Source organism: Vidua chalybeata, chromosome 24 (genome assembly GCF_026979565.1).
Source record: "Vidua chalybeata isolate OUT-0048 chromosome 24, bVidCha1 merged haplotype, whole genome shotgun sequence".
Classification (NCBI taxonomy): Eukaryota; Metazoa; Chordata; class Aves; order Passeriformes; family Viduidae; genus Vidua; species Vidua chalybeata.
Genome location: NC_071553.1, coordinates 318544 through 344367, shown reverse-complemented (window position 1 = coordinate 344367; position 25824 = coordinate 318544). Strand labels below are relative to the sequence as shown.

Below are 25824 nucleotides of genomic sequence, written 5' to 3'. Positions count from 1 at the left end.
GGTGGTGGGGGGCACAGGGATGTGCACAAGGACAGGGGCACATGGGCAGAATGGCTGGGAGGCACAGGGACATGTCACAGGGTTCCGGGACATGAAGTGGGGCATAGACATGGGGACATGGCAGGATGGAGAAGGGCAGAGGGATGTGGGTACAGGGAGATGACATAGGACAAGGAGACATCGGCTGTGTGGGCAGGGGGACAGTGGGGATGCACTGGGTACTCATGGGCATAGTGACATGGGGCGCAAGGTCATCACCCCAGGGCCTGGGCAGGATAGGGACATGGCTGTGGGGACATGGGTGTGACTGGGGAGGTCATGGGTCATACAGGGGGTACTGGCTGGTGTTGGGGCCACTGAAGCACTCAGAGATGACGTGACTGGAGAGGGGGGCTGGCGTGCCATAGTACATCCTGGTGTGGGGTTCGGAGTGTGACATGATGTGGGGACAGACTGAACACAAAAGGGTGACACAAAAGGTCCTGGGTGGTAGCGAGGGACATAGAGACTGGGCACGGCATGGGGGCAGGAGGGGTCATGGTGGCTGGGGCATCACTGTGACCCTGCACAGGGAAGTTGGGTTGGGGTGAGGGGGTGTCCCAGGTCAATGAGGGGTCACTGCAGGTGACACAGGTGTGTCACCAGGTGGTGCTGAGTTTGGTGCTGAGGTACAATGACAGGTGACACGATGCAGGAGGTTCAGGGTGGCACAGTGGGTCCAGTATCATGGTGGGGGAAACTGAGGAGGGGGTGACACTGCAGGGTGGTCCAGGTTGTCCTAGGGTGTCCTCTGTTGTGGCAGGGGACACTGAGGTAGGGATGACAGTGGGGCAGGGGATTTTAGGGTGACATGGTGGGTCCTGTGTGTGGTGAGATCACACTGATGGTGACACTGTGTAGGAAGTTCTCATGGGGTCTCCGGCGAATGGTGAGGGAAACTGAGGCATGGAGTGGAGTGTGTTGGGGGTCCAGGGTGGCTCGTGGGGGTCTTAATGAGGACATTGATAAGTGACCCTGCAGGGCCTGCGTGTTGGGGACCCTGTGGTGACTGCGGGTGCCCTGAGCCTGGCACAGGCGGCGCAGGTGAATGTGGAAGGGGGCTGTGCTCTGCCCGATCCCTGCGACTCGGGGCCCTGCCCCCCCCACAGCTACTGCAGTGACGACTGGGACAGTTTCTCATGCCGCTGCCACCCTGGTGAGCAGAGATCCCCCAGACTCCTGAAACCCCTTGGACACACCCCAGATATCTCCCAATAGCCCTGGAACTGACACCCCTGTGAAAACTCCCTCTGCCACGCCCGTGAACAGGGATGCCCTGAGACCTCTGAGACACCCCAGCAGTCCCCCAACACTCCCTGACACCCTCCCGACACAGCCTGACACCCCCAGGTTGCTGACACCCCTGTGACACACCTGTGATACCCCTCATTTCTACGCCTTTGAATGGAGACTGCCTGACAACCCCTGACATCCCCTGACACCCTGTGGGACACTGACACTGCTGAGACACCTCTGTGACACCCCCTACTGCTACCCTGATAAGCAGAGACCCCCGACAAGTCCCAACACCCCCGAGACAATGCCACTCCTGTGACACCCCCCACTGCCACCCCCATGAGTGGAAACCCCCCGGCACCTCCTGACAGCCCTGAGACACTGCCATCCCCAGCACTGCCACCTTGTGACATATTGCCCCAACAACACTACGTTCTCTGGGCACCAGCACTCCACCCCTGTCCCCAAAGCACTGCCACCCTTCCTTGTCACAGCCACTCCTTATTACTGTCACCCCTGGGCACTGCCCCTCACCCCCATCCCTGTCCCCCGTCACTGTACCCTGTTGTTGTATCCAACCCTGTCCTGTGCCCAGGGTACTTCGGTGACAGCTGTGTCAGTGCCTGTGCCCTGGACCCCTGCGAGCCTCCGGGCACCTGTACTCGCCGTCCAGGCACGGCCCCCGGCTATGCCTGCCACTGTCCCCCGGGCACCTTCGGGGCCCTCTGCCAGCACCGGTTGGTGACACTGTGGGGCACACGTGTGTGCTGGGCGGGGGGCACGGAGCACCTGGGGGTGGGGGGGGGCACTGTGAGGGACACTGTGGGCAGGAGGTGAGGTGAGGTGAGGTGAGAGGAGGGTGGGCATATGGGGCAGGGTGGGTGTGCAAAGGGCATAGTGCACGTGCAAGAGCTGTGGTAGGTGTGCAAATGGCAGGGGGAGTGTGGAAAGGGCACAATGGCTGTGCAAGAGCTGTGGTGAGTATGCAGAGGTCACTGTGGATGAAAAGTGGTACTGTGGGTGTAGAAGTGGCACAGTAGGGGTGCAAGGGGCACTGTGGGGGTACAGGTGGCACTGTGAGGGTACAAGTGGCCATGTGAGTTTACAAGTGGCATTGTGGGTGTACTCTGGAATGGTGCCCGTGTGCCAGCTCCATTGTCCCCAGGGAGGCGCAGCCATGCCCACGGGGGTGGTGGGGACACCCCACGTGCGGCCCCTGCAGCTGCGACGTCACCCATGGCTTTGACCCAGACTGCAACAAGACCACGGGCGAGTGTCACTGCAAGGTGGGACCAGCCTTGTCACCTCCCCTGCCAACCCCTGCCATCCTCCTGTCACCCCTCTGTTTCTCCCTGCCACCCCACTGTCACCCCGTCACCTCCCTGTCACACTCCATCATGCCTCCAACAACCCCCCTGCCTCCTCCCTGTCACCCTCTGTCAGCCCCCTGTCACCCCATCCCCATGCCTGCAGTGACCCTCTGTCCCCCCAGGACAACCACTACCGCCCACCAGGAGGGGACACGTGCCACCCCTGTGAGTGCTACCCCACTGGGTCACTGTCACGCCGATGTGATGCCAACACTGGACAGTGCCCCTGCAAAGCTGGTGTCATAGGCCGTCACTGTGACCGCTGTGACAACCCCTTCGCTGAGGTGACAGCCAGCGGCTGCGAAGGTGGGGGATTGTCAACTTGTGTCACCCTGTGCCACTCTGAGTGCCCACCCTCACTCTGATGTCATCCTCCATTACTCTCTGTCACCTTGTGTCACCCTGTGTCACCCTGAGTGTCAGTGACCAGGTACTACTGTCACTTTGCTGTCACCCTGCTGACCCCATTGTCACATTGTGTCACCTTGTGTCACCCCACTGTTACTCTGTGTTACACTGGTGTCACCCTGCTGTCATCCTGTGTCACCCTACACCACCCTGTGCCATCCTGATGTTCCCCTGCTCTGCCACAGCTGTCATCCTGGGTGCCAGTGAGTGCCATTGTCACCCTGTATCACCCTGTGTCACCCTACTCTGCCCTGTTGCAACCCTGTGTCAACCCTGTGTCACTCCAAGTGCCTTTGACTGGGTGCTACTGTCACCCTGCTGTCACCCTGTGCTACCCTGCATCACTACCTTGTCACTTTGTGTCACTTGCTGTCACCTTGCTGTCACCCTGGCTGCTGGCAACTGAGTTCCACCAACACCTTGGTTGTTGGTGTAATCCTATTGACACCTTGTGTCACCCCACTGTCACCCTGTGTCACACTGCTGTCACATTGCTATCACCGTGTGCCACTATGTCACCCTACTTTTACGCTGTATTATCCTTTAGTCATCCTGCTCTGCCACTGCTGTCACAATGCTGTTAGCCTGTGTTCCAGTGACCAGGTGTCACTGCCAGCCTACTGCCACCCTGCGTCCCCCATTTTGATGCCCTGTTGTGTCTTGCAGTGAACTACGACAGCTGTCCCCGAGCCATCGAGGCCAGCATCTGGTGGCCCCGCACTCGGTTTGGGCTGCCAGCTGCAGCCCCGTGCCCCAAGGGCTCTGTTGGTATGTGGGGACATGGGGACAGGACAGGGGTGGCACTGGGCACACTGCCAGAATGAGGCTGGGGGTGACACAGTGGTGATATTACTGCGATGGGGCTTAAAGGGATTGACACCACGGTGGCATCGCTTGGGTGGTACAGGGCGGTACAGGGAGGTGACACCATGATTGCACTGCTGAGACATGGTGGGGAGAGTGAACACCATGATGTCACTTCAGGGTGGTGATATGGTGGTGGCACTACTAGGATGGGATGACACCATCCCATGTTGACACCAGTGGGACAAGGCTGAGGTGTGTCATGGTGGTGGCACCAGTTGGATGGAGCTGGGGTTGGGTGGCACCATGGGGCATCACTGGGACAGGGCAGGGAGGTGATACTGTAGTGGCATTATTGGGTTGGTACGGGGAGGTGACACTGGGGTGGCACTGCTAGGATGGGTTAAGGGTGGTGACACCTTGGTGGTACCACCAAGATGGAGTGGGTGTAACACGAGTGTGGACTTGTTGAGATGAGGTTGGGACTGCCACTGTGGTGTCACTGCAGAGTGTGGCACTGGTGGCATCAGGACTGGTGGCTGTCATGGTGGTATCACTGGGGGTGGCACAGGAGTGTGACACTGTGATGGCACAGCTGGGACAGGGCATGGCACCACTGGGACAAGGCTGGGGCACCACTCTGGTGTCACTGCAGGGTGGAGCAGGAGTGTGACACTGGCAGCGCTGCTGACATGCTGTCAGGTGAGGCTGCCCCATTGTCCCCATGGTGTACTCAGTGTCTCCATCCCACAGGCACAGCACTGCGCCACTGTGACGAGCACAAGGGCTGGCTGCCCCCCAACCTCTTCAACTGCAGCGCGCTGGCCTTTGCTGCCCTTCGCCCCTGGGTGAGCCAGGGGAACACCAGCAGCAGCCATGCGACAGTGCCACTGGGGCTCCCTTGACTCTGTGTGTCTCCTCCAAGGCGGAGCAGCTGGTGGGCAACGAGTCACGGTGGGATGCAGGGCAGTCCCGGCGCGTGGCGCTGGCACTGCGTGAAGCGATGCGTGAGGCCCGCGGGTACTTTGGCAGTGATGTGCACCTGGCATACCGCCTGGCTGGGGCCCTGCTGCGCCACGAGAGCCGCCAGCGCGGCTTCCGCCTTGCTGCCACCCAGGATGTGCACTTCACTGAGGTGGGCATGAGATCACAGGAATGGGGACATGCCCGGAGGGAGAATGGGCAAAGCGGAAAAGATGATGAGCGCTCCCATGGGGGGGGATGTGGGTGCATGAGCCCAGACACCAGGGTGAGGGGCACCCTTTTCAGGAGGGATATTGGGGCAGGAGAGCAGATACCCAGGTGACAGGCATTGGGGAGGGAGGTTGAGGGAGAAGGAAAAGAGGCTGGAGTTGCAGGGACCCCTTTGGGGAGGGTCATATTTGGGCAAAAGGTCAAACACTGGGGTGATGTGCATCTGCATGGGGAGGGGGGAGGTATTGGTGCAGGAACCTGGCTGCCAGGATGGATGGCACCCACCTGGGAAGGGTATTGATGAGGGAGCCCATGCACCAGGGTGATGGGCACACACCTAGAGAGGAATGGTGTAGGAAGTTTGATGCCAGGGCGGTGGGCACCCCTAAGCAGTGGGTGTTGGTGTGGCTCAGGATGCACCCTCAACTTTGTGGGGGTACAGCACCCCCGTCCCCCACTGCCAGTGCTGGGGCGCCATAGGTTAGGGACTCCCTGCCCAGACCCTAAAGTGCCAGTTCCCAGTGCCACTACCTCTACCTTGCCCCCAGAACCTGCTGCGGGTGGGCAGTGCGCTGCTGGACACGGGGAACAAGCGTCACTGGGAGCTAATCCAGCAGACAGAAGGTGGCACAGCCCAGTTGCTGCAGCACTTCGAGGAGTATGCACGAGCCCTGGCACGGAATATGCCCCAGACTTACCTCAGCCCCTTCACCATTGTCACCCCTAACATCGGTCAGTGGGGACATGTGTGGCCAGAGGGCTGTGATGGGGGGTATGTGCCTGGGAACATAGGCATGCTGGGAACATGCGTGTTCCTTGGGACATACATGTGCCCTTGGTGTGGTGCTGGGCACATGGGCATGGATGTGCCTGGGGGATGTATGTGCTGGGGACATGGACATGTGTGTGCTTGGGGACTTGTGTGTGCTCAGGGAATGTGTGTGTGTTGGGGACATGGACACATGTCTGGGAACACAGATCTCTATATACCTGGAGTATGTGTGTGCACAAGAACATGTGAGCTGGGGACATGTACACAAGGATACTTTCTGCTAAGAGCATGCATGTGTGTCTGATGGGTACCTGGGAACATGTGCTGGGGACGTGGACATTTGTGTGGCTGGGAAACATGTCCTGGGGAACATGGGTGTGCCTAGAGGCATGTGTGTGTCCCTGGGGACATGGGCTGTGGTCTGTGTGCCCTGGGGTCAGTGGGTACTGGGTACAGAGGGGCTGTGTTCTGTGTGTCCCGGGGGCTGGTGGGTGTTGGGATTAGTGGGTGCTGGGGTCCATGTGCCCGAGGGTTGGTGGCTGCTAGTGTCTGTGGGTGTATGGATTCATTGCTCTGGGGTTGTTGGATGTCAGGGTCAGTGGTTGCTGAGCCCAGTGGGTGCTGCAGTCTGTGTGCCACAGAGTTGGTGGGTGGTGGGATCTATGGTCTTGGGGTCTGTGTGCCCCAGGATCCATGGCTCTGGGGTTCATGGTGCTGGGATTGGTGAGTGTTGGAGCTCGGTGTCCCCCAGGGTCGGTGGGTGCTGGAGTTGGTTTGTTCCGGGCTTGGTGTACCCTGGGATTAGTGAATGCAGAGGATGGTGTGCCCTAGGGTCAGTGGGTGCCAAGGTCTGTGTTCCCCGGGGTCAGTGGGTGCCAGGATTGGTGGGTGCTGGTGTTGGTGTGTACTGGGTTTGGTGCGCCCCGGGATCAGTGAATGCTGGGGTCGGTATGCCCTGGGGCCGGTGGGTGCCGGGGTCTGTGTGCCTCAGGGTTGGTGGGTGCCATGCCATGCTGTGGGTGACGTGGTGCCACAGTGGTGTCGGTGGTGCGGCTGGACAAGAGCAGCTTTGCGGGTGCCCGCCTGCCACGCTATGAGGCACTGCGGGGGGAGAAACTCCCAGATCTGGAGACAACCGTCATCCTGCCTGACAGCATCTTCCGGCCCCCAGAGGACAGGCGTGAGTCTGGGGCATAGGGGGGACAGGGGGCAGGGCTGGGGACGCACTTGCATCCACAGGGCTGGCAGAGCTTGGGGGACCCCCCATTTGGCCATGGGAACATAACACAGCTGGGGACTCTGGCTGGGGGGCTGGCAGGGATGGGGGAACCCCGGAATGCCCATGGGCTGACAGGGTTGGGAATCCCAGTGCCACCATGAGGACCCCAGTGTGGCCATGGGCTGGCAGGTTTGGGACCCCAGGATGGTACTGGCATGGCTGGGGACCCTGGTAAGGATGCAAAGACCAGGGACCCCACGATGGCATCAGAGATCCTGGTGTGGCCATGGCGGGGGGTGGGGTTAGGGACACAAGTGTGACCATGGGGACCTCATTGTGGTCATAGATCTGACAGCGTTGGGGAACCTGGTGTGGACATGGGGACGCCTGGAGCTGGAAGTGTTGGGGGAACCTTGTTATGATCATGGGATTGGCAGAGCTGGGGACTCCAGGGTGGCCATGGGGACCCCAATGACGTCTCAGAGCATCATGCTGCCCCCTGCCCATGGCCCCCAGGCCCCTCAACCGGGCATGGGCAGGCACCACAGGGCACAGGTGGGCAGGAGGAGGAGGAGGATGAAGCAGGCGAAGAGGAGAAAGTGGAGGAAGAGGAGGCAGGGATGACTGTGGTGACCCGGCACAAGCGCCACCCATCCCTGGGTGAGGGCCAGGCCATCGCCAGCGTCATCATCTACCGTACCCTGGCCGGTCTCCTGCCCCAGCACTTCGACACTGACAAGCGCAGCCTCCGGTGCCACTGGGGATGGGGGCTTGGGGGGGCTGGGGGTGGCATATGGGGTGCTGGGGCAAAGCCAAGCATCTGGGGGATATTGGGGGATGAGGCCAGGGGTATCTGGAGGGTTCCCAGGGGAGGGATGGGAAAGAGGACACATGGAGTGCCCAAGGCTGGGAGGCACAGAGAGTGCCTGGTGATGGGGGGCAGAGGGCTGGGGAGGTGGCTCAAGGGATGCCCAAGGATGGTGCCCATGGGGTGCCCAAAAAAGGGGGCACAGGGGAGAAAGAGGTGCCCTCACAGTGTGTGTGGTGCCAGGGCACTCTGTGGCACCAAGGTGGGTTTTGGGGCGCCCTGAGTGGGCTCCCTGACACTGATGCCCCCCAGGGTGCCCAAGCGCCCCATCATCAACACACCGGTGGTGAGCATCAGCGTGCACATGGGGGGCACGGATGGCGTGGGGGGCATTTGGACTCCCCGGGTGCTGGCCAAGCCCGTCACCCTCCAGTTCCGGCTGTTGGAGACCCAGGAGCGCTCTAAGCCCATCTGCGTCTTCTGGAACCACTCTCTGCGGTGAGAGCAGGACAGGGGACACCCCAGAGGTGACAGGAGCACCTGGGGGCACAGGGACATCCCAGCAGAGAGGGACATGGGATTGGGGATGGGAATGCCTTGGGGAAGATGGGTACACTCCAGAGGGACAAGGGATCTCCCCAGGGAGACAAGAGACCTGGGGATAAGGACAGCCAGGGGAATAGGGGATATCTCAGGGAACACCCTGGGGGGATGGGGACATCTTGGGGAGTCAGGGACAACATGGGAGGACACAGACATGCTGAGGTAACAAGGGACATAGCACATACCAGGGGAACAGGAAACACCGTGGTGGGAGAGGGGCCATGGAAATGGGGACACCCCAGGGGGATAGGAACACCTCGGAGGGGACAGGGAGCATGGGGATGGGGACAAACCATGGAGACAGGGGACATACTAACAGGGATAGGGACACCTTGAGGTGACGGGGGACGTGGGAATAGGGACACCTATAGGGGACAGGGGATATGGGGACAGGGCAGGATGGATGCCCCAGTAACCCTGCGGGTCATGGGTGAGTAACATGGGAACAGGACATGAGGGGGCAGCTCCAACCCTGGTGGGTGTAAGATAGAATAGGGGTGTGTCCCCAAATGGAGGGGTGTTCCCTCGTGACTGTCCCTGGTGAGTGAGTGTCCCCAAGTGGCAGCGGTTTTCTCTACTGGGTGGATGGATGTCCCGGTGGGTGGGTGTATGTCGTCTGTGCATGTACCTGGTGGGTGTGAGTCCCTGTGGGAGGGTGACGCCAGCGAATGTCCCCAGCGCGTGTGTCCCTGATGGGTTTAAAGGGGTGGAGCTACACAATGTGGGTGGGGTTTTGAGGGGCATGGTTGAAGTGCTGTGAATGCTGGTGGGTGTCCAAGTGTGTGACCCCCTTGGATGGGTGTTCTGGATGCATGTCCCTGGGTGGGGGTGGATGTTGGTGGTGGGTGTCCCTGGTGGGTGTCCCCGGTGTGGGTGTGTGGGTGTGTGTGTTTGTCCCCGGTGGGTATCCTGGCGGGTTCCGCGGCTTGTGTCACCTTCTGGTGCTGCGCAGGGCGGGCAGTGTAGGCGGCTGGTCGGCACGAGGCTGCGAAGTCGCCTTCCGTAACCAGAGCCACGTCAGCTGCCAGTGCCACCATCTGACCAGCTTTGCCGTCCTCATGGATATCTCCCGCCGAGAGGTGGGGGCATAGGGGGACACGGAGGCGTGCATGGGGACACGGTGACAGATGTGACACAGGGGACGTGGAGGGACACAGTGACCCTGGGGGCATGGGTGAGGGCCCTGGTGGGAACATGGGGGTGGATGGAGACACATGCAGAAATAGGCACAGGGTGTCGGGTGGTGCCAGGCACAGGGGTGCGGCTTTAGGGACAGGGGCGGGGATTTTGATAAAGGGAGGGCAGGGTCAGGGGGGAGGTGTGAGTGCTCATGGAGACGGAACCAAGAGAAGTGGGTGGGGCTTGAGTGGGGTGGTGCTAAATCCGAGGAGTACGGCTAAATCCAATGGGTGGGGCTCCCTTGAGGCGGAGCTAAGTGGGATGGGCCGGGCTATGTCAGATCTGGCAGAACACCCCCGGGTGCGGGGGCGAGTGGGATTCCAGTGGGTGCAACTGAGCAGGCCAGAGGTGATGTGGGTGGGATTACAAGAGGCGTGGCTGAGTGATGCAAGAGTGTTCTCAGGGGCTGTGGCTGAGTAATGTGGGCAGGGTTTCCTGGGGCGGGGTTGAAAACTGTGGGTGGAGCATAAAGAGGTGTGGTCAGTGTTGTGGGTGTGGCTTCGGGGAGCAGGGTCGAGTACAGTAGGTGGAGTTGAAAGGGGCAGGGCTGAGGGATGTGGGTGGGGTTTTGAGGGCTGGGGCTTAGTGGTATGGAAGAGGTTTAAAATGTGGGTGGGGTTTTGAGGGGCATGGTTGAAGTGCCATGACTAGGGGTTTCAAAGGGTGGGGTTAACAGGGGCGGGGCTGAATAATGTGGGCAGGGCTTCCTATTGAGCTGTGCATTGTGGGCAGGACTTCACAGGCCCAGGGACTGATTGCTTTGTAAGAGGGGTCACGTCTCTGTTGACGGGGATGTCTGGGGGTGCGTGCCCACTGAGCACATGCCTGACATATGCCGATCCTGGTGTTGCAGAACGGGGAGGTGCTGCCGCTGGCAGCGCTTACCTACGGCTCACTGGGCGTGGGGCTGGCGGGGCTGGCGCTGGTGGTCCTGGCCCTAGGGACTCTGAGGCGGCTACGCTCCAACCGCCACAGCATCCGCCGGCATGGCACAGCTGCACTCCTCCTTGCACAGCTTGTCTTCCTGCTTGGCATCAACCAGGCCGATGTCCCGGTGTGTGGGAAAAGGGGGCTGGGAAAGGCGGGAAGGAGTGGGGATCACTGGGAAGGGCTGGTTGGGTCGGGGGATCTGCTGCCTTTGAAGTGTTTGGGTTGGTGGGGCTAAGGAGTGGGCATGGCCATGGTGGGCTAGGCCTAAGGGGTGGCATCTAAAAGACCTCATCTATAATGAGTGGGGTCTGCCAAAGGGGTGGAGTCTGTATAAAGGGGTGGGACTTGCAAAGCAGTGGGTCTGATAAACGGGGTGAGGGCTCCCTAAGGGGTAAATCTTATCTTAAAGGGGTTGGCTCTCTAGGGGGTGGGGCCCATCAAAGAGGTGGAGCACTCAAGGGTTGAGGCCTATAAAAGGAATGGGACCTTTTAGAGGAATGTGACCTCAACAGGGGAGTGATGTCTCAAAGAGGAGCTTAGGGGTTTATGCATATGGTTGGATGGGTGGGGCTGTGGGCTGGCACTGATGAGGCGGGTGCAGCTGGCGTGCACGGTGGTGGCCATCCTGCTGCAGTTCCTGTACCTGAGTGCGGTAGGCTGGGCGCTGCTGGAGGCACTGCACCTATACCGACGCCGTAGTGAACCCCGTCATGTTGACCGTGGTCCCATGCGCTTCTACCATGTACTGGGCTGGGGACTGCCTGCATTCATCACTGGTGAGCCCTGCTATGAAACCCTGCTCTCGTTCTGACCCCGTGCTCTGGACCACCAGCTGCCCATGTCCAGCTGGGTCAACAACTTCTGGTGGCTACACACCCCTTTCTAGGCTATGGCCCTGCTGCCTGAATCTCTCCCCCGTGATCAATTTGATGCATGGTGGGGTCCTATCTTCATGTGTAACCCTACCCCCAGAATATAGGCCCACCCTCAAATGCATCTTTACCAGCATAGCCATACCCCTGGATATAACCCTGCCTCCAGCAGGATAATCACGCCCAGTCCAAAACAGCCTCACTCCAAGAGTTTAGCTCCACCCTGATACATACTCAGAGTCATAGCTGTGCTCTCATCTATCAGACCCAGTCCCCAAGATTTTAGATAGACGCCTGGGTCCATAATACTACCCTCATTCGTCATAGCTCTGCCCCCAAAATTTCGGTCATAGCCCCCTCCCAGTTTTCACCTTGGTGAAAATTTTATCCCCACCACAGGAGTTTAGCCCCAGCCTCATCCATCATATCTCCACCCCAAGAGCATCTTTCCCAACCTCTTCAATATGCTTCCAGGGCCATAGCCCTTCTCCATCAATCATAGTCAGAAACTCCCCTAGGATCTTAGTCCCACCCTCACCCCAAGAGAATAGACCTGTACTAACCTCTTAGACAGGCCCCCCGTGCCATATCCCTGCTCTCATCAACACTGCCACGTGCCCAAGAGCTTAGACAAACGTCATTTGCATAGCACTGTCTCTACCCAGTGTAGCCACACCCCTGAGAGCAGCACCTTCTTGCCAGCCCTGTGCCATCCACGAGCCCCGGCCTGCCATAGCTTCTCACTGTTTAGCCCCAGCCCTCCCACCTTAGCCCCATCTCCACTTATAGCCCCGCTCCTGATCTCTCCTTTGCAGGGCTGGCGGTGGGGCTGGACCCCGAGGGCTACGGAAACCCCGACTTCTGCTGGCTGGCCCTGCACGACAGCCTGGTGTGGAGCCTGGCTGGGCCCTGCGCTGCCGCCCTCGCTGTACGTTCAGGGCTGGGGGCTGGGGAGGGCATGGGACCCCCTATCACCCTGCTCACTCCCTGCACCCCCAGGTCGGCATCTTCTTCCTGGTATTGGCAGCCAGGGCCACCTGTGCCACCCCCCAGGGCTTCCAGAAAAAGGGTTCAGCGTGAGTCACCCAGGCGGGGTCACCCGCGGGGGGCAGGGGACACGGTGGGGATGGGGTTGCCCACGGGGGGCATGGGAGGTTGGGGCACCCATAATGGGCACAGAGGGTTGGAGCACCCATGGAGGCTAGGGGGCATGCATGGGAGGCTGGCCTGTGGGGAACCTGCAGAGGGCAGGGAGGCACAGGATGGACTGCTGCATCCATGTGGGGCAGGAGGGCACTGGGGACTGGGCTGCCTGTGAGGGGTAGGAGGGGACAGGGGGTTGGGGCATCTATAGGGGCAGATGGGTGCAGGGCAGCCCTGGGTAGGCAAAGGGGCAAGGGGAGCAGGGGGGTACAGGGGACTAGAGCCAATAGGGGGCATGGGAGGTTGGGGCAACTGTGGAGGTCAGGGGGGCACAGGAAGGACCAGGACACCCATGGTAGGGGGATATAGAGGTCTGGGGCATCCGTTGAGGGCAGGGGGGCACAGGAGGTTGGGGCACCTGTGGAGGGCAGGGGGGCTGAGGGGGTCAGGGGAGACTGGGGCATCTAGGGGGGCAGGGGGACACAGAGAACCCATGGGGAGGCAGAAGGGCATCAGGGGCAAGGGGCACAGGGGGCTGGGGTTAGGCTGGGCCAACAGGGAAGAGGGGAGCTCAGGGGGCTGGAGCACCCATGGATGGCAGAGTGGGTCAGGTGGGGGTTGGGGCATCTGGGGGGAGGATGCCATGAGGGGCTGGGGGAACCCTGGGGGATGGAAGCACAGAGGTCTATGACATGAGAAGTCATTGTGGTGACACTGGGATGCCATTGGGGTGCCCAGGTCTGGGGTGCGCACAGCTGCAGTCCTGCTGGCCATGCCCAGCCTGGCCTGGCTTCTGGCCCTGCTCTCAGTCAACAGTGACACATTGCTCTGTCACTACCTGTTCGCCGCCTCCAACTGCCTCCAGGTCAGTGAGGAACACCTGAGACTCCACCCATGGAACATCCAGAGCCACCATCCCTGGGACCCCCAAAGACTCCAGAACCCCAAATACTCTGCCCCTGGGATCCCCAGTGACCACCGCCCCTAGGACTCCCAGAGATCCCAGAGCCCCCTGAACCTCACACCCTTGGGACCTCCAGAGTCCCATACCTATTTGTAGAGCACCCAGTGGGCACAGAGAGGTCCTTTGCCATATCCAGGGCACTAATGGGAAGTATCCAGTGTGTATGGGGGCACCTCAACCACTCCATGGTGCCCATGGAGGGCACCCAGTGCATGTATGGGGGTCCCTCATCCTGTCTGAGATATCAGTGGGGGGCATCTAGTGGGTGTGGGGGGACGCTCATACTCGTTGAGGTGCCAATGGGGTGCACCCAATCTGGATGGTGACCCCTTGACCAGTCCAGGGTGCTGTTGGGATCCTCCCAGGCTGTACACACCCTTCCTTGTTCCCCCTGCCCCCTCTCTGCCCAGGGCCCTCTTATCTTCCTGTCCTGTGTGGTGCTGAGCAAGGAGGTGCGAAGGAGCCTCCGCCTGAGCTGTGCCCGCTGCCACCACCCACCGCTGGCCACAAAGGCCACCCTCACCCCCGTGAGTGCTGGGCCACATGGGGGGTGTCAAGCAGCAAAGGGCAGCCCGTGCCATGGCTATGACATCCTTGTGCCCTTTGCAGGCCTATGGCAGGGACAGCACATATGTGGCAGGGCGACTGTACCCCCCTCCAGGTGGTGGGTCCTCGGGGTCCCTGCACAGCACTGCACGCTCGGGCAAGAGCCACCACAGCTACATCCCCTTTGTGCGGCGGTACTGGGCGCAGCAGGGGCCTGGCGGGTGTGGGGTCCTGGGCTGGTGTGGCACTGGGATGACAAGATGGGATGGTGGGGTAACAGGGTGCTGGGGTGGTTGAGTGGTGGGTTGGTAGGGTGGCAGTATGGCATTGCATGGCATGGGGGTACTGGGATGGTGGGTGGTGGGGTGACATAGTTGTGGGGGTGTTGGGATGGCTGGGTGGTGGGGCAGTGGCATGGGTGCACAGCAATACAGTGGCAGAGTGGCATGCACATGGAGTGGTGAGGTGGCATGGTGGGGGGTTGAGGGGGGTGTCAGGGTGAAGAGGTGGCTGGGGTAGGTGTCAGGGTAATGGATATCAGGGTGGTGCGTATCAGTGGGTGGATATTATGTCAGTGGGTTGGTGTTAGTCAGTGGGTGACAGTGGATGGTAGGTGTTGGTGAGTGGGGATCAGAAGCTGATGAGTATTGTGTCTCCACAGGGAGGATTCAGGGCTGGCAGGTAGCCCAGGGCCGGTGCCCCTGCCTGAGCCTGGGGGGCTCTTCCTTGATGCCCAGGACCAGCCCAAGGGTACGGCCTCACCCACAGGGAAAGTGTACCCAGCCTTGGCCCAGGGGGCAGGAGGTGTCTCTGGGCACCCCCTGACCCGTGACCCCCCAGAGCACGACACAGACTCGGACAGTGACCTGTCCCTGGACGACCCGAGTGGATCCTACGGCTCCACACATTCCTCCGACAGCGAGGATGAGGCCCCCCATGGCTGGGACCTCCTGCCCGGGGCTCCTCCGGGTCCCTCCGGCCCTGGTAACACCCCCAGGGGGCACCCCGTGGAGATGGGGGACCTTCAACCTGGCTGGGTGCTGATGGGGGGCACTCAATGGGTTGGGGGAGGTGCCTTGTCTTATCCAGGACACTGATGGGGGCACCTGGTGGGGATAGGGGGCCTTTGTCCAGTCTGGAGTGGTGATAGGGCTATTGAATGGATTTGGGGGGGGTGGGAGGGAGTCCCTCATCTTGGCTGGGTCATGATGTAGGGGGCACACAGTAGACAAAGGATCCCTTGTCCAGCCTGGAGTTCTGATAGACACATAGTGGGTATAGTGGGTATGAGGGAGAGGGTCCCTTGTCCAGTCTGGTGTGGTGATGTGGGACACCTAAAAGGTTTGGGGGGGTTCCTCATGCAGTCAGAGGTGTTGATTGGGGCACCCAGGGGGGAAAGATTGCCCCTTGTCCAGTCCTGGGTATGGATGGGACTGACACAATGGGTTTGGGTGCATCCCTCACACTGATTATGTGCTGATGGAGGTACCCAGTGAGGATGGGGGGGGGGGGTCCCTGGTCCTGCCTGTCCCAGCTTCCTTCCTTCCTCACAGGTGACCCCCTGGTGCCCCCAGGGTGCCCATACTGGCCAGGGGAGTTTGTGACAACAGCTAGTGAGAGCGAGGGACCAGGAGGTAGCGAGGGGCTGCGAGTGCAGCCAGCAGGGGGCCAGGGACACCCCTGGGGCGACCCCCCTGGGTCCAACGGCGAGGCACTCCCCAGGGACCCCCTGCTGCTGCCGCTGCCCCACCCCCAAAAAGGTACGGGCTGCCATGGCCGGGGTAGGCACTCCAAATCTGGCCTCCCTACCCATGGGTGATGCTGCTCCTGCAGGGATACTGAAGAAGAAGTGCCTGCCCCCCATCAGTGAGCGGGGCAGTGCCCCGCACCCTGGGCCACCCCCACCACCTCCCGCTTGCACAGCTGCCTCCTCAGGCAGTGATGCACCGCCCCCGCCAGTCCCCCGGCCTCGGCAGAGCCTCCAGGAGCAGCTCAGCGGCCTCACCCCCATTGCCATGAGCATCCGGACAGGCACTGCTGACGAGGACTCCTCTGGCTCTGAGTGAGTGCCCACTACATCTGAGGGGTGCTCACTGGGAGTTCTTTGGGTGCCAGGGTTCCCTTTGGGCACCCATTGGGTTTGAGGGTGTCCTTGGGGTGCCAGGGTTCCTGTTGAGTGGACAAGCAGTCAAAGACTTGTTGGGTACACTTTGGGTGCCTATCAGATGCAAGGATGGCTGGGTACCAGGGTGCCAAGGTTCCTGTTGCACTCTCATTTGGTGCCAGGGTTTCTCTCAGGTGCCCATTGCTCGTTGGCTGCCCATCAGGTGCCACAGTACTGACTGGACACCCATTGGGTACATTTCCTGTTGGGTATCCATCAGGTTCCAGGGTTCTCTTTGGGTGTCCACTGGGTATCAGGGTGCCCATCAGGTGCCAGGTTTTCTTCTTGGGTGCTCATCGGGTCCCAGCAGTCCCTTTGGACCCAATGAATACTGGGTGCCAGGGTGCCCATTTGGTGCCTACCACGTGTAAGGGTCTTTGTTGGGTGTCCATAGGGTGCAAACATGGCTGTTGGGTGCCCACTAGATTCGCACTGAGTGCCCATGGAGTGTTGGGGTAGCCACTGAATACCCACTGGATGCCCATTGAATACTCACTGGGTGTTCATCAGGTCTAACTGCACCCATTGGATGTCCGTGGGTGCCTATTGACCACTGTATGCCCATTGTGCATCCATTGACCATTATGTATCCATTATGTAGCCCAGTGACTGTCCATTGGGTGCCTAGTGACCTCTGCGTGCACACTAGGTGCCCCTTGAGTCTAACAGCACCTGTTGGGTGTGTGTTAACTGTTCATGAGTGCCCACTGTCCAAAGGTGCCTGTTGACCACTGGGTGCTGGGGTGCCCACTGCGTACCCCTGACCACCCATGAATGCCCAGGGCAGAGGTGGCACAGCAGCACTAACCCTACTCTTCTCTCCCCTTCTACCCCCCAGATTTCTGTTTTTTAATTTTCTCCATTAACCCAAGGGGGCTGGGGGCTCCCCCCCAACCCCCACCCCTCCATCTCACCCCAGGGGTTGGCACTGGGTGCTGGGGGGCACAGAGGGCACCCTGGCACCCACCTCCCCCATCACACATCTGTCTGTCTTGTTTTTTATTCCCCCCCCCATCCCGCACTTTGTATCCATCCCCCCTCCCCCCCCATCTGTCCGTCCCCACCACCAGGAGCGACGAGACCTCGATCTAATGGGGACTCACCCAGTGGGCAGCCCACCCACTGTGCCAGGGACACCAGGACAGGGAGGGCACCAGGATGGTTGGGGTGGCGGGGGGAACACACCGGGACTGGGAGGACATCAGGAAGGAGCAGAGAGACACAACCTCCCCAGTGCACTTTGTATCCTTGCAGGGATTGGCACCCTGGGGAGGTGGCACAAGGTACTCCTGTTGCCCTCCCCCCCATGATCACCCCCAGCCCCTTTGCCCAGCAGTGTTTTATTTAAAAAATACATGAAAATACAAAAAAAGGAATTTATAACCAACTTTGCCCACTGTGCCAACCCCCACGAAGGTGCAACCCGTCCCATGGTGCCAACTCCCCCAGGTGGGGGGCATGTGGAAGGGGGATCAGCTACGGGTTACAGGGATGTCTGGGATCCCCCCTGCTCAGGGGTGAGGCTCAGGTGGGGGAACCCAGGCATGGGTGTTGGGGGGATGAGAGACCCCTGGGTGCTGGGGGACATGGGAGGTTTCCTACTGCTGATGGGACCTTTTGTAATTAAAGCAAAACTCAATGAATGTCTTGGCTCATCCCTGGGGGAGGCCCCTGACTCTGCCACCCCAACCTCAGCTGGTCCCTGGGGGTTCCAACTCTGCCTTGCAACCTGTCAACCCCACAGGTGCCTTAGCTGTTTCCTGGGGGCCCCTGGTGCTGCCTGCCTCCTTCCAAAACCCAGTGGATGCCTCAGCTCATCCCTGGGGTGGCCTTGGCTCTGCCCACCCCAGCCTAGGTACCTTGGCTGATACCTAGGGGGGGGGTCTGGGTGCCCCCAGGGCCTCTGGGTGGGTGTGGGGTGGTTTGGGGGTGTCACCTCGGGGTGCTGTTCACCGCTGTCTTGCGGGGGGGCCGCAGGCGTGCAGGTGGGGGTCCTGGTTTGCACCCCGAGGCACCAGTTGTGGGGGCTGCCCGTGCTGCGCCTGTGCCTGCAAAGGAGAAAGAAGCCACAGGGAGACTGAGGCACGGGGGAGGGGGCATCCCCTGTGCCCCTCCAACCCCACTACATCCTTACCTCTGGGGGTGGGGGCCCTCCCACCTGCTGCTGGAGTCCGAGGGGACACCCTGGGGAGGACAGTGGATGCCGGGGAACAACCGGAGGGGACAGTGGTGGTGGTGGTCCTGGTGTGGGGCTGGCGGGTGGAGGGGGGGCAGGGGACTGTGCCCCCCCTCACCTTAGCCTGGCCTGGGGAGAGAGGGGGCGTTGCAGTATGGCCCAGCAACCCCCGTGGCCATGGTGTCCCCATCCCCTTGCCATCACTACCTGCTGTCCCCCCCCGGTGGGGCTCTGACCTGCCCTGGGCACCAGCCCCCTGCCCCTGAGGAGGGCATGGCCGGGGGGGGCCGACGCGGCTGGGGGGGAGCCCCCTGCCACCCGAGGGTCCCTTTGCTGCTGCTGTGGAATTACGGCTGGGGGGTGCCTGAAAATAGAGTGGGGGACATGGGGACATCACTCAGTGAGTGCCCCCCCCCCCCCCCCACAGGGCTGGGGGGGTTCACGATGCCTTTTGGAAATAGGGGGGCACTCACTGCCCCCATGTAGGACAGGTTTGGGGGTGGATTTGGGTGTTCAGCCCGGGTGGGACACGGCTACACTGGGATGCCTATCCCCAGGTCTCACCTACCTTGGGGACACTGGTGGCAGCAGAGACCCCCCGGGGCTTGGTGGGGAGGCGGGGGACGGGGGCAGGTCCCCGAGACTCCACGGTGGGCAGGAGCGCCCGCACCGGGCTGTCCTTCACCACGAAGGTCTGGCGGCGGGGGCTGCGGGGTGTGCTGGGGGGTGTGGCGGTGGGTCCCGAGGGGTCTCTGGGAGCGGGCAGGTGACACCCCTCCAACTGTGCTGCCAGGCGCGTGGCCTCCCGCACCATCTCTTCCAGACGGGCCCCACTCAGGGGACTCCAGCGCCCGTTGCCACCCCCATGCCGGCACCCCACGCCTGGGCTATCCTCATCCTCCTCTTCCTCCTGGCTGCGGATGGGGTGGGGGAGGGGCAATGGCGGTGTCAGCACCCAACGCCGCTGCCAAGAAGTGGCAGGAACCCCCCATGCCATCCAGGACCCCATTCAGTGGCACGTCCCCCCAGGACCCCCAGAATCACATCTATGAGGGGGACATGTCCACAGGACCCCCAGGACTGTATTCATGGGGTGACATGTCCCCTAGGACCCCATCTTTGGGATGCAATGTCCCTCGTGGCCCACAGGACCCCAGCTATGAGTTGCCACATCCTCCACTACCCCATCCTGGGGATGACATGTCCCCTAGGACATTGACAATGAGGTGCCCTGTCCTCCATGTCCTATCCTATTCCCCATGTTCCCAAATATAGGGGGCCCTGTCCCCCCTGTCCCAGCCATGTGGTGCCCTGTCCCCACTACCCTCCTGTACCTGTCAGACGGGGACAGCACACCAAAGTCGAAGCTCTCCTCGGTGACAAATCGAACATCTAGGGGGACACTAGGGGTGAGCCCTGGCCCCCTGCCCCAGGGAGGAAACACGGGGGACACGCAGCACTGGTGCTGCCGTACCTCGGTCCTCGGCCATCGCCTCAGGGCACCGGGGCCACCTGTGGGAGCTGGGGGGATCACCACCGACCCCATCGGGGTTCCCCACCCATGCCCCTACCCGCCCCTCCGTGTCCCCAACCCCCCGCGGGGGCCCGGTGGCACCGGCCAGCGCGCGGGTGACACAGCCAGTGCCAGGCGCCGCCGGGCTCGGTGCCACCGGGATGGGGACAGGCATGGCTCTGCCAGCGCCAGTAGGCGGGGGTGACACCGGCGACTCCCGCCCGGGGAACCCACAGCCCAGCACCCCCAGCCCGGGTGTCCTCAGAGCCACAATGGGAAGTCCCAGCCCCGCACCCTGATCCATCATTGTCCCCAGTGCCACAATGGGAGTTCCCAGCCCCTATCAGGGGACCCCAGCCCAACACTGAGGGGGCCCAACCCCGCTGGGAGGTCGCAGCCCCACATCCAGGGGAACCCCCGTTGCACACCCAGAGGGTCCCAGCCCCACACCCACACTCCGATTCCGGGGGACCCCTAGCCCCACACCCCGATCCCGGGGGACACCCAGCCCCACATCTTGATCCTCAGGGGGTCCCAGTCCCACACTAGGGGACCCCATTCCCGTACCTAGGTGTCCCAGCCCTTCACCCCAATCCCTTAGGGACCCCAGCCCCACACTGAGGGGGTCCCAACCCTGCATCCCGATCCCGAGCGGGTCCCATCCACTTTCCTAGGCCTCCCAGCTCCCAGGCAGGGGGGTCTCAGCCCCAAACCCGACCCTGGGGGGTCCCATTCCCACTCCTAGGCCTCCCAGCCCCACGCTGTGGGGTCTCAGCCCCAAAATGGGACGACCCCTCCCCCACACCTAGGGAATCCCCCAGCCCCGCACCCCCAGCCCAGGAGACCCCAGTCCCACATTGGTGGGGTCCCAACTCCAGACTAAGAGGTTTCCAGCCCCACCGACGAGTCCCAGCCCCGCACCCCAATTCCCTGGTGACCCCAGCCCTACACTGAGAAGGTCCCAGCTCCCACCGGGGGTCCAGGCCTCACAGCCCCAGCCCTGGGGGTCCTCAGACCCTGCCAGGGGATCCCAGCCCGTCACCCCGACCCCATGTCACCCCATCTCCGCATGAGGTGGTTTACCCGGCCCTTCGCGGCCCCCCCGATCTCCCTGCCGGCTTCCCCTCTACCCGGGGGTCTCGGTCTGCCCCTCGTCCCCCCCCCTCCCCCCACCTCACCGCCCCCGGCTCCCGCTCGTCGCGCGCGCCGAGAAGGCGTGGCCTAGCGAAAGGGGCGTGGTCTGGTTCGAATTCCCCCTCCCCTTGCGGCTCGATCGCGGCGCGCCCGCTCCGGGGTCCGATTGGCCCGCGCCCTTTAAACCTCCACTTTGATTGGCCAATCTCCTCGCTTTCCGCCTCACTGATTGGCCCTTCCCCTCCCCCGTGCCCCGCCCTCATCAGCTGGGGGTGTGGCCCGGAAGCGCGGCGCCTGAGGCTCGTTCCACCGCCGGTGCCGCCGCAGCATGGCCGCCGTCCCGCCCGACTCCTGGCAGCCGCCCACTGTTTCCATGGAGACCACGTAAGGGGCAGGGCATCGCCCCGGTACCGGCACCGGCACGGGAGGCCCTGCCCACCCCTTGTCCCTTCCCCTTCCGCGGCACTGGGGGGTGAATCGGTATCCGCTCCCTCTCCCCCCGGCTTCCATGCAGCCCCGGTGTTCTTGAGTCCCTGGTCCTCGCAGTACGGGGCAGTCCCCGGTGTCCGTGAGCCCCCGGTACCAGGCAGACTCTGAACTCCACGGATGCTAAGAAGCTCCCAATGTCTCCAGAACGGGACAGCTCCGTTATCCCCCCAGTATGAGTTAGTCCTGGTTTCTGCCCTGGTACTAGAGTGCCCCTGGTTCCCCCGGTGTCCTCCATGGTGTTCGTAACCCCCAGGCCCCTCGGTACCAGGCAGATCCCAGTGACCCCGTGGTATCCCGTTAGCCGCAGTGTCTCCCGATATCGCACAGAACTAGCCAGTCCTGGTTGTTTCCCCTGGTACCAAGAGCCATCCATGTCTTCCTGGTGTTCCATTGTCCCCCAGTACCAGCAGCCCCTGTTGCCCCCCATCCCCTCTCAGCCCTGTGGTCCCTGTCTTTGACTGACCCTGGGGGATGGGGGAGAAGGGGGGAGTGGAGGGTCATGGTGAGGTGTTTCCTGATACCCTTCCCGTTCCTGTTCTCATTCCCATTCCCAGTATTCCGATTTCCCATTCCCTGGATGGGCCTGCTTGGTGCTGGAGCTGTACTAACAGCACAGCCCCCTGACTTTGGTCTGAAACTGGGGTTGGGGGTCACAGTGTGATGACCCTGCCCTGTAGCTGCAAGAATTGACCCTATAGGTGGAGGAGTTCAAAGCAGGGTGACCCCATCTCCTGTTCCCATTCCTGGTGCTGTTCCCCATTCCTAGTGTCATTCCTGTTCCTCGTTTTCCCATTCCCAGGATGGGCTCTCCAGTGCTGGAGCTGTACTGGCAGACAAAACCCCTAGCTTTGGTCTGAAACTGGGTTTAGGAGTCACAGTGTGATGACCCTGTCTCCAGTTCCCATTCCCAGTGCTGTTCCCATTCCCAGTGCTGTTCCCATTCCCATTCCCATTCCCATTCCCATTCCCATTCCCAATCCTGCTGTTCCCATTCACAGAATAAGCCTGCTGGTGCTGGAGCTGCACTGGCAACACAGCCCCTGGCTTTGGTCTGAAGCTCGGGATGTGGGTATCACTTTGGGATGAACCCATTTCTTTTTCCCATTCCCATTACTGTTCCCCATCTCTGATGCCTTTCCCATTCCCCGTGTTCCCATCCCAGGATGGGCCCACTTGTGCTGGAACTGTACTGGCAACACGCCCCCCGCACCTGCAAGAACTTTGCTGAGCTGAGCCGCCGTGGGTACTACAATGGCACCAAGTTCCACCGCATCATCAAGGACTTCATGGTGCAGGGAGGGGACCCCACGGGTACTGGTGAGCACAGGCCTCTGAAATCTCCCTGGGACCCTCCCTGGTGCCAGAGGTTCCTGCTGACCTCCAAATCCCCCTGCAGGCCGTGGTGGCGCTTCCATCTATGGGAAACAGTTTGAGGACGAGCTGCACCCTGACCTGAAGTTCACTGGTGAGTGGGGCCAACACTGGGAGAACACTGGAGGGGCATCCCTGGGATCCCAGGACCCCATCTAGAGGGGGGCAGGACCCCTGAGAACACACCTGTGGATGAGATGGCATGTCCCCATCTGTGTCCTTATTCATGGAGTGACATGACTCCCAGGACTCCAGTCATGGGGTGGCATGTCTCAAGAAGGCTGGTCATGGAGTACATTCTCCAGGACCCTGCCCATGAGGTGGCATGTCTCCCCTGTCCCCAAGATCCCATCTATAGGGTGACAAGTCCTCTGTGTCCCCAAAACCCCATCCATGGAGTGACATGACCCCAAGGAGCTTTGCCATGGGATGCCCTCTCCTCTATTTCCCCATTCTTGGTGTGACATGTTCCTGTGTCCCACAGACACTATGATCCTGGCAGTGGCCAACATGGGGCTGGACACTAACAGGAGCCAATTCTTCCTCATGTTCCCCTAAGACCTCTCCATTGGATCACATTTTCCCCATGACACCAGAACCAGGGGATGACATGTCCCTGAGACCCCATCCATGGGGTGGCATGTCCTCCATATCCCCCAGGACCCCATCCCTGGAGAGGCATGACCTTGGCCATAGCATGACATGTCCCTCAGGGTGCCAGGACCCTTGGCCCATGTTCTGCAGGCACTGGGATCCTGGTGATGGCCAGTATGGGGCTGTACCCCAATGGGAGCAAGTTGTTACTGATGTCCACTAAGACCCTTCCATCAGGTGACAGGTTCCCCAGGAGCCTGTCCATGGAGTGACATGTCCCAAGGGTCACAGCCATAGGATGACGCCCTCCAGGATCCCAATCTTGGAGTGACATGTTTCCCATGATCTAGGTCATGAGATTACATCCCCCAAAGGATGACACGTCCCCCATCATGCTGGAGCCTTGGCTGTGGGGTGGCATGTCCCCTGTATCCCCATCCATGAGGTGACATGTCCCCATGTCTCACAGGCGCCGGGATCCTAGCAATGGCCAATGCAGGGCCGGACACCAATGGAAGCCAATTTTTCCTGACACTGGGCCCGGCACAGTGGCTGGATGGGAAGCACAGCATTTTCGGGAGGGTGTGCCAAGGAATGGGGGTGCTGGGGCGCCTAGCCATGGTGGAGACCAACTCCCAGGACCGTCCCCTCGACGATGTAAAGGTCATCAAGGCGTATCCCTCGGGGTAGGGGTGTGAGGTGCCGTCCCTCCAAATTGTACTGCACATTTGTAATAAAGGAGGTTGGATGTGGTGGGCTCCCCAACAGAGTGGTGGTTTTAGGGGGAGGTGGGGGAAGTATCTTTGGCATGGTGGGGGTCAGGGAGGTTGTGAACCCCCCAAAAAGGGTTTGTGGGTGCCCTTGGAGGGGTGGGTGTCTCTCCTTGGGGACATGGAGCTGCCAGTGGCCCCAGTTCCTAGGTGTGCAGAGTCGATGCCAGAGACCCAAATTTACCCCTACTGTGTGGTGTCTGTGTGCCCTCAAAGTTTCCTGGGACCCCCCCAGAGTGTCCCTCCACCTTGGACCAGTTGGATCACTGAGCTTTGGGTGGAAAGGGGGGGTTGGTGCTGTCTCCCTAGAGTGGACTCTCCACACAGCACTGGGGACCCTCGAACTAGCAGTGGGGTCCTCATGCCAGCACACACTGGGTTCCCACCTGGCACTAGGTAACCCCCCCAGCAATGGGTGTCCCCTCTGGCTCTCGATGTCACCTCCCTCGCTCCCATTGCAGGACCTGGGACAGTACTGGGAGCTGCTGGATGTTTCCAGAATGGTGCAGAGGTGATATTGGGAGCTACTAGGGGATAGCAGAGGACTGGGGGACTCTGCATTTGCAGTTGGTGGGGCTGTGGGGATACTGGAAAGGTTCTAATTAAGGGGGAACTAGAGGGATTGGGGCCTCATTCTGGGGAGTGGGTGGTATCGGGAGTGTCACTATGGCACAGGGAGGCGCACTGGGAGTATCGGAGGGGTGCTGGGGCTATTGGGGAGGGAGCACTGGGGGGTCCGGTCTAGGGGTGACCCGGGGGCGGTACCAATGGTCCATGGTGTACCGGGGTCTGGAGGCAGCCTCGGGGGCAATCCCAGGGCAGTAGCGGTGATCTCGGGGTGATCCCGGGTCTGATCCTTGGTACCCGTGTCTGGGGGGCACTGGGGATAGGGAGGTAGCACTGGGGACGATGCGGGGGAAGGCACCGGCCTTCCTCGGACTGATGCCGGGGATCCGGGGGTGATGCCGGGGATCTGAGAGCTATCCCGGTGACAGTACCGGTGGTCCGAGGCGGTATCGGGAATGAGGAGGCAGCCCCGCAGGCGATGCGAGGGAGGTGCCGGTGGTCAGGGGAGGTACAAGGGATTTGGCCTTGATCCCGGAGCGATCCCGGGAATCTGGGGGGGATCCCGGGGACAGTACCGGGCTTCCGGGGGGAACCGGGCTATGGAGGTGGCCCTGGAGTTGATGCGGGGGCCATCCCGGAGATCTGGGGGCGTTTCCGTGGCAGAGCTGGAGGGGTCCCGCGGGCCCGGGAGGTATCGGGGATTTGGAAGCAGGCCCCGAGGCGGTGCGAGGGTAGATCCCGGGAATCTGGGGGTGATCCCGAAAATTTCGGGGCGATCCCAGGGGCAGTATCGAGGGTCTGTCGTGGTACCGGGGAAGGGGAGCCGGCCCCGGGGACGATCCCGGAGGCGGTACCGGGGATCTGGGGGCGGTCCCGGTCTCCCGGCAGGCGGTCCCGAAGAAGACCCTGGGGCACTCCCTCGGTGCGGGGCCGGAGCCGGTGTCGGGAGCCCCGGGCGG

General features: G+C 61.5%; 3 protein-coding genes across 16 annotated transcripts in view; 2 read left to right on the top strand and 1 right to left on the bottom strand.

The window, feature by feature from the left end:
* CELSR2 (cadherin EGF LAG seven-pass G-type receptor 2) overlaps positions 1-17894 on the top strand; it is a 31333-nt gene extending 13439 nt beyond the window's left edge. The window contains exons 14-37 of one of the 5 annotated variants that reach the window (XM_053963747.1): positions 1021-1195; positions 1871-2012; positions 2441-2561; positions 2768-2951; positions 3720-3821; positions 4611-4705; positions 4783-4992; positions 5600-5783; positions 6860-7003; positions 7559-7793; positions 8163-8348; positions 9406-9532; positions 10486-10686; positions 11164-11338; positions 12250-12362; positions 12434-12510; positions 13316-13442; positions 13952-14068; positions 14151-14281; positions 14749-14837; positions 14928-15071; positions 15641-15847; positions 15921-16149; positions 17090-17894. In XM_053963747.1, coding sequence (XP_053819722.1) covers positions 1021-1195; positions 1871-2012; positions 2441-2561; positions 2768-2951; positions 3720-3821; positions 4611-4705; positions 4783-4992; positions 5600-5783; positions 6860-7003; positions 7559-7793; positions 8163-8348; positions 9406-9532; positions 10486-10686; positions 11164-11338; positions 12250-12362; positions 12434-12510; positions 13316-13442; positions 13952-14068; positions 14151-14281; positions 14749-14837; positions 14928-15071; positions 15641-15847; positions 15921-16149; positions 17090-17117 — 3543 coding nt within the window. In that variant the 3' untranslated portion in view covers positions 17118-17894. The remainder of the gene's footprint in view (positions 1-1020; positions 1196-1870; positions 2013-2440; positions 2562-2767; positions 2952-3719; positions 3822-4610; positions 4706-4782; positions 4993-5599; positions 5784-6859; positions 7004-7558; positions 7794-8162; positions 8349-9405; positions 9533-10485; positions 10687-11163; positions 11339-12249; positions 12363-12433; positions 12511-13315; positions 13443-13951; positions 14069-14150; positions 14282-14748; positions 14838-14927; positions 15072-15640; positions 15848-15920; positions 16150-17089) is intronic. The other 4 variants (XM_053963744.1, XM_053963742.1, XM_053963745.1 and 1 more) reach the window with 4 other exon arrangements.
* On the bottom strand, positions 17614-21337 carry PSRC1 (proline and serine rich coiled-coil 1). 8 transcript variants are annotated; one of them, XM_053963751.1, is made up of 7 exons: positions 21114-21337; positions 19902-19939; positions 19762-19819; positions 18996-19341; positions 18635-18791; positions 18386-18435; positions 17614-18299 (listed from the first exon to the last, which is right to left on the bottom strand). In XM_053963751.1, exons 1-7 carry the CDS (start codon positions 21335-21337, stop codon positions 18201-18203), a joined length of 972 nt encoding a protein of 323 aa, XP_053819726.1. In that variant the 3' UTR covers positions 17614-18200. The 8 variants fall into 8 exon arrangements, with proteins under 8 accessions (XP_053819726.1, XP_053819725.1, XP_053819723.1 ...); XM_053963750.1 differs by having other exon boundaries at positions 18386-18556; positions 21114-21157; XM_053963748.1 differs by having other exon boundaries at positions 18386-18791.
* On the top strand, positions 21316-24281 carry PPIL1 (peptidylprolyl isomerase like 1). Of its 3 annotated transcripts, none has more exons than XM_053963758.1 (5): positions 21489-21733; positions 22562-22628; positions 22726-22880; positions 22960-23028; positions 23998-24281. In XM_053963758.1, coding segments are annotated over exons 2-5 (447 nt in total). In that variant the 5' UTR covers positions 21489-21733; positions 22562-22626; the 3' UTR covers positions 24219-24281. The 3 variants fall into 3 exon arrangements, with proteins under 3 accessions (XP_053819732.1, XP_053819733.1, XP_053819734.1); XM_053963759.1 differs by having other exon boundaries at positions 21496-21554; XM_053963757.1 differs by lacking the exons at positions 21489-21733; positions 22562-22628 and adding an exon at positions 21316-21458.
* Positions 24282-25824: the final 1543 nt, after the last annotated feature.